This window comes from Phragmites australis, chromosome 1 (assembly GCF_958298935.1).
Source record: "Phragmites australis chromosome 1, lpPhrAust1.1, whole genome shotgun sequence".
Classification (NCBI taxonomy): Eukaryota; Viridiplantae; Streptophyta; class Magnoliopsida; order Poales; family Poaceae; genus Phragmites; species Phragmites australis.
Window position 1 is genome coordinate 1695970 of NC_084921.1, and position 7112 is coordinate 1703081.

At 46.7% G+C, this 7112-nt stretch overlaps 1 protein-coding gene across 1 annotated transcript; it reads right to left on the bottom strand.

Annotated features, from left to right (window-relative positions):
* Nucleotides 1-2329: 2329 nt before the first annotated feature.
* LOC133911436 (profilin) lies at nucleotides 2330-4854 on the bottom strand. The gene is made up of 3 exons (XM_062353713.1): nucleotides 4528-4854; nucleotides 3485-3622; nucleotides 2330-2666 (listed from the first exon to the last, which is right to left on the bottom strand). The coding sequence occupies exons 1-3, from the start codon at nucleotides 4648-4650 to the stop codon at nucleotides 2532-2534; spliced, it is 396 nt and encodes a 131-aa protein (XP_062209697.1). The 5' UTR covers nucleotides 4651-4854; the 3' UTR covers nucleotides 2330-2531.
* Nucleotides 4855-7112: the final 2258 nt, after the last annotated feature.

The following is a 7112-nucleotide window of genomic DNA, read 5'->3' on the forward strand; positions in this document are numbered from 1 at the left end:
ATAACAATACTAGTAGTTGGACTGATTTGCAAATTCTGAGAAATTTAGGGTCTAAAATACAAATTAGTCTTAGGTCACAATTTAGTGGCCTGTGGGCCAAGTAAACTTGGGCTGAGGCCCAATTGGACTTTAGGCCCACCAGCCCATGTGGGTGAACACGCGCAGAAAGGAGGCGGCCGCAACTTGGGCCTAGGCAATGGTGGCCTTTCGGCTGGCCCAAAGAGGGAGACGCGCGCGACAGTTAGGGTTACGCACCCACCCGCCCACCACTCCACGCATGCCAACACTGTCATTGTGCTTCATCAGCTCCGCCGCAACCCCGCCTTTTAGTGTGGCATGTACTCCTCCTCGTCGGAGGAGGAGGAGGTCAGGTCGCCTATGCCGCCGTTGATGTGGGCCCTAAAGCGGAAGCTCGAGGATGACGAGATCCAAGATCCCAGGCGAAGGCCGGGACGACGGTTCACCAGCGTAGTCGCGAAGCGACGAAGTACGCGGCCAGCCAGAGTAGAGGGCGTCGATGAGGTCCCTTCGCCTGCGGGGTTGGTGGAACCAGAACCTCGTGGAGGAGAGGTGCCCCCTGAGGAGCATCTGGCCACCATGGAGGGGTTGGAGTAGGGGGGAAGTCCTCGGCAAGCTGCCATCGTGCCTCCAAGGTTAACCGAGGGCGTCGACATGAAGTTCGGGTTGCCAGTGAGAATCGCGCCGGAGCGGGTGCGCCGCTACTGATGTAGCGCACTGCGGTGGAGGTGATACAACCAGGACAACTCAGTCCTGGTGCTGTCAAAGCGGTCGGCATAGGTGTCGGTGAAGGGAGCGTCAATTCGGCGTCAACATGGACGTCAACCTCCATTGGCGGCGGGGAAGCCGAGCGGGTCGTCAGTGTGTACGTGAACGACGAGAAGTCGTGCACAAGACAGTAGGCATGGAGGGGCATCGTCAACGGGCGTGGTCAGGGTTGGAGGTGGGTGGCTTAGGCCAGCGTGGTGCCTTACTGCCAGAGAACGACAAGGCATGAGCGGGTCACGACCACCACATCCGTGGGAACGGCGGCCACGGTGGCTGCAATCCTTAGGAGCGCGGTGGCGACGCTAACCACCATTCCGACGAGGACCACGGTGACGATGGCCTGCCTGGCGTAGGATACGAAGAAGTATGGCAGCAATCAAAGATAAGTTCATCCTTGCCATTTCTCACATTTCGATCTTCTTCTTCTCCTTTTGTTCTTGATCACTCAGTAGAAAGCGTGCATGATAACATATTAAGAGTAATTTGGATTGCAAAGTAGATAGGGAACAAACACAATTTCAAACTCTTTCATTGATGATTATTACAAATATATACATGTTGATGAGGTTTCCGTTCGAGGAGACATCCCTCCCGAATAGATACCTATTTGATCAATCAACCTCCCGACGGTTAGACAAAGATCACTTGATTTCTAACACCGACAATTCAGATTTGAAACGATCGAGGAGTTCCAGGTACATAAGGCTCCCAGCTGTTGCAGTCAAACAACGAGGCAAGCATTTCTTCTGGAAGGCTCAAGAAATTCTCCCAGATATGTACCAACTATAGACAACCTCGCAAGGTGAATGGATGATCTGCAGTTCTGACAATTGTAGTTGATTGCCCCATTTCAGAATTAAAAGCTAGACAATCATCTCATATTGAAGGATAATTAGTAATGGTTCTCTTCGAATGAGCTGCTGCTGCTATTGAGCGCGTCAGAAGAACAAGGCAAAGAACACAAGGAGCAGCTATTTGCCCGCTGTTGGTGAAAGGTGAATCCGCGGCAGGCGGCTGTGGGAATGGCAGTCAGACTCTGGCTGCCTCAGCTCTCTCTTTCTATCCAAGGAGGGAATTCATTCCAAAGCACAAGGTTCAGTCTCTCTCAGGGCACGTAATTTCACGCCCCAGTTCCACTGGCTGCCACATAAAGGAATGGTCAGTGGATACGTACCAGAACTGATCAGAGAGTGAGGTGATTCATGTGACTCCACCCAGAAAGGATGCAATTCGTTTAGGTTGCTGGATTCAAGAGGTGTGGCACACTGAGGCTGCAGGGGCAACTGAAAGCAACATACCGTCACTGAAACGTGTAATAAATGAGAGCCAGTGAAACATTCTTTTAAATGTTATGATATGGATGAGAAAGATTTGGCAGCCATGAAAAGGATATGACATGTTTACAGGTACTGGTATCTTATAATCTTATTCGCAATCTGACATCAAAATGTAAGGTTTATTCTGTGAAATTTCTGCAAACAGTTCCAAAAAGACCACAGCAAAATTTGCACCCTATTTGTGGGAACTGAAGATGGAAGCAGTATCAGTAAGAGGATAGATTGGGTGCTCAGCAAAACTTTCATAACCACTGTTTTTAAAGATTACATATGAGCCCCATGAAATGTAGGAAGCGATTCGGACACTGTGTCCTCAGTATTCATCCAAATTTGTGCTAATTATTAATGGGATAGATGACAGATTTCAGCAAACACAAACCCAGTTGCTACATATTACATATTCTGGGTTCAGAAGCCCTGATCAACAAGGTAATCACCAAGCCTCTCCACAACTATGTTGCACTGGCCAGGAGTCATTGGTTCCTCATAGATTCCAATGATGACGGATAGATTGGTTTTCTTGATGGTAACCCCTCCTGGTCCCTGCAAACAAGCAACAGCAGGGGACAGAGCACAAATCAGGCAGGTTGCATGTGTTTCATTTGCTTAGGCGTTAGGCTGATAAATGTAATTTTGGGGGAGAAAAATAGGCAGGATGACTGGTGTACCAGTGAAGGGATTCACCGTATCTGGTATACTGGTCAGTACAGGTGCCATGTAACAAGTATAATTCCAGGTGATGAGTTGAAATTGAAAGCGTGGTTGCAAGTCATAAGGTCATCACATCAATAGGCGTAAGAAATAGAATGACGACAACTTACCACTTTCCAAATGATCCTCCAGTACCCATGTGGATAAATAGCGTCTGGAGTTAGATTTTACCTCCAAACAAATCAAATTCTTACTTTGATTGACCACCTCTCGGTTGGGTCACTCATCAGGTTTGAGTTAGGACAGAAACAAGAGGAAGCCAGCTGATGCCCAACAGCTGCAGAATCTAGGATCTTTGATGGGAGTTGCTACCTTCTATGTGCTCTTTAAAACGACTTGGCCAACAACTGCAGACGCTAGCTAATGCAACTAATTTCTTCGGCCTGGGGAACACGAGGATGTCTTTCTAATTCTCTAATCCATAATTCCATGTACATGCAAAACGGCTATGGTTTATGTTCCATTGTTGTTTGTTATTTCTCTATAAACTGGAGTGAATTGTAACCCAACAAGGATTTGTCCTCGTAAGTGTTCTGCATCTATCAATGCAAATGGAACAATGCATCATTTTTAAAGGAAAGATGAAATAGTGCATCTTACTAGAATATTCTAATGCAACAAGCAAAGAAAATGTAACACGAACTCCCAACCTTCTTCCCTCGAATGACAGCTCCAGGTTCGCCTTGGATAACCATGTACTTTGTACCACCAAGGTATAATCCGGTTGGTGCTAAAGAACCTGGTTCACTGAAGTCATTCATTACTGCAGTGATTTCTTCGGGTTTGACCTGCAAAGCGTAGAAATAAATATTCATCAGAGTGTTGCAATAAAATTAGACCAAACCTTTTGAAAAATGTATATCTAAACTCAAGAATGTTCATAAGCTTTCCGGGAGTCACTAGACAAGTTTTGCAGCACAGTTGAGAATTAGCGTGAAGCATCTTAGAACTTAATATATACTACTATATCACAAATATTCCTCCTAATGCTTCCAGAAATTTCGGGGCATATAAGTCGCCCCAGACCTGGCTAGAATACGAAAGTGATCATCAGCATACGAAAAGCCTATTGAGCAGTGAAACGATCAGTATCACAAAAGAAAGACTTTGCTTTCAACAGCAGGATCTCCCTTCACCATTCGCTTAAATTATTGGGCAGCCATTTTATTTATTTTTTAGATAATGGAATAAAAAAATGGGCACCATTTTATAGCCAGTTACCTGTTATAATGTGGTGATTCAACTCATACCTGTAAAAGGAACGCTTGTGCCTTGGCCAGAAAAAGAAAAGCAGAAACATCTGTACTGTACCGCACGATTCATACTTTTATTGGCAGTTATGTTTTGAGGGTTAATCGGTGTCGTTTGTAAAATAGAGGTGGCAAGTACTAAAAGGAAGGAGTGCTTTCCTCTATTTTTGAATTCCTCCCAAGGTCAGAAACTTATATCTATTTATTTTTATTTTCCTTTTGTATCGTTACACTACATAATAATGCTTGAATGGGAACTGGTAATACAAAGATGTGCTTGTGGATACCAAGATTGATCGATCTTGGCTTTGACCCGAAACATGGCGGATCTCAATCAGCAAGGGCAAGCATGGGGGCTGGGTAGCACCACTCTGCCTAATGATCTGCTTGCGACGAAATCAAAATGAACGGGGAACGGCGAGGGGATGGATAGACGGGGGGACCTGCGGGAAGGCGTCGGACTGCGCCCAGACGGCGCCGTCGTGGCCGATGATGGCGGCGGCGGTGAGGCGCTGGCCGTCGATGTCGCAGAGCAGGTGCTCGTCAACGTACGTCTGCCACGACATGCCTCCCTCCCCGCGGCCGGCCCTGCTTTCTTCTTGGCCTTCTGGTCTGCTACGCTTCGCTTGTGGAGTCGCAGTCGCCGGTGCTGGCTTCCTCTCCTGTCTCCTCTGCTCTCCCCTGCTCTACTAATGTGAGCGAGACCGACCCCGCCAGCGTTACGTGGCGCCTGCAGCTCGACGATACTGCGCCACACCTCTCATCTCCGCTCGATGTGGGCATCATTCTCTGACGAATGGCAGTGGAAAAGCATGCATTTTTTTCCCCGGAATTGCTTTCCAAGTGCCATTTCCATGATTCGATGCTTCCCTCCCACCCTGACGGCCCAAATCGTATCTAGCGTCGTCTTCTTGGTAAGACGGGCTAACAGGTGTTGGATAGACTGCAGGTTACCACTGTGATGATGAGGTCCGTCAGGGCGGTTGATCCTAGTGATATCCTATGTACTGCTTCCAAAGATTGATCCGCATCGGATCGAATCCCGTTCACATGGGGCTGAGCTCAGCGATGACTCCAGGTTCCTTTCCAGGCACGCCTGGTCTGGTGTGAAAAGAGGTTTACACCAACCTGAACCATGGAAAATAGTGATGAAAAAATGAGGGTTTTTCATGGCAAAATGGACGGACAGACCAGTACTATGCAGCCATGCAGGCCACGGGATGAAAAAAGAGTCCAGGGGCGAAATGACGGCCCACCAGTTGGACAGTTCGCTCGCTACCAGGCCGCGAGGCTGCGGAATTTCTCGGAGCGCACGGCAGCCGCTTCGCACGGATCCGCGGGGATCCAGCGGTGGCACTGGAACGAGCACGAACCCGCCGCGCGCGCTGCGACCACCCACCTAGGCGCCTTTTTTGATATGTTTTTTTCAAAAAAAATCAGATGCTATTCAAATGACCAGCTTTTGGTTTTAGTTTTTGATAGCTTTTAGTTGGCAGAGGAAACGGATGTGACTGAAATAAATTGAGTCTAAATAGTAGATTGAGATGAGTTTTTATGACTTTTAGTGTAATGAGAAGCTAAAAATTTATTATAAAAATTAATAACTAAAACTCAACAGTCATAACTATTTTCTCTGACAGAGCTTTTTTCCTAAAGGTATCAAAGGCCCTAGCCGGCCGAGATTACGTGGGGATGGGCAGGCCCGCGCGACGTGCTGAGGGGAGCCGGGCTGTTGGGGCTCGGGGCATCGCTAGGAAAAAAGATGAGAGGCCCAGTCGCCCAGGCGACGACTGATGACTTGCACAAGAGGGCGCAGCCCAGCATAGGCCTTGTAGTCGTAGTAGAGGTCATGGAATTCGGATTTCCTACAAGGTGGCCGCTCTACTTGGATTCATGTGCCCGCTGGTGCAATCCATGGAATTCTGGTTCGTGGTGGGCATTCGGGCGTGGGTCGAGGGAAGCCTATGGTCGGAGGTGCGATAAGTGGGCAATTGATTAATTTGAATCTCAAATTTCAAATATATTTCGCTCTCAAATCATTCGTCTGTTCATCAAATTTATCTAAGCCATGGTGTTAGTTAGAATTAATGTAATAAAATAAGATCCAAAATGACTATATTTTTTTATTTTTTTAAATCAACATTTTCAATATGCTAGTTTAACATTTTGAATATACTATTTCAATATATTCTAAAAAATAGTAAACTAGATTTTATAAAATGTTGAATGTATATAAAAGACAATCATAAATAAATAAAAGCAACAAATTAGTAATAAGATGAGAAAAAACAAAAAAGAAAATTTGAAAAGAAAATATTCTATGGCATTCTTGGGCCTAGACCCTTTTATTTGGTGGGCTGTCTACTGGACTAATGGGCCACGCTACGTGTAAGCTAACATAAACTTAACGCAACCTACGTATAAAAGGCCATGTAGTTATTAGTGGTGCAAATTAGTTAATTTATAGGTACTATTCACTTATTTAGTTTAATTACTTAAAATATTTTAAAAAATTCTCAATCTCAAAAAATATTATTATTAATCGAACTAAAGAGCCTCTATGTTACCGTTCACTAATTTGCACCCTAGTACTTACTCCTTATGTTGCATAAAGTAAGATGCTGTATGTAAAGACCATTTTACCCTTGCTCTCAGGACACTGGCATATATGGCCCATATGTCATCTTCTCTTTCTCATCCGTTCCTCTTTACTTCTCTTTCTTCATCTTCTCAAACCTGCAGACTGCAGTCCATCAAACCCGACCGGTCCGCCCTTGGCCGCCGGCAGCTCCTCGCCACGGCCCGGCTGCCAGGCCGCTCCTTGGCCTATCGCAGGGGATCCCTCCGGCGGGCGACAACAGCAGCAGCAACGCGGGGAGTGGGAGAGGAGAATGAGGAACAAGAGGCTGCGGCGAGAGGAGGAAGGAACGATTGGCTTCACGACGAAGACTTCTCGAGTTCGCCACGACGGCCAAGAATGGCAACGGCGTTGGCGACGCGGAGCTGTGGGCGTGCTCAAGCGACGGCT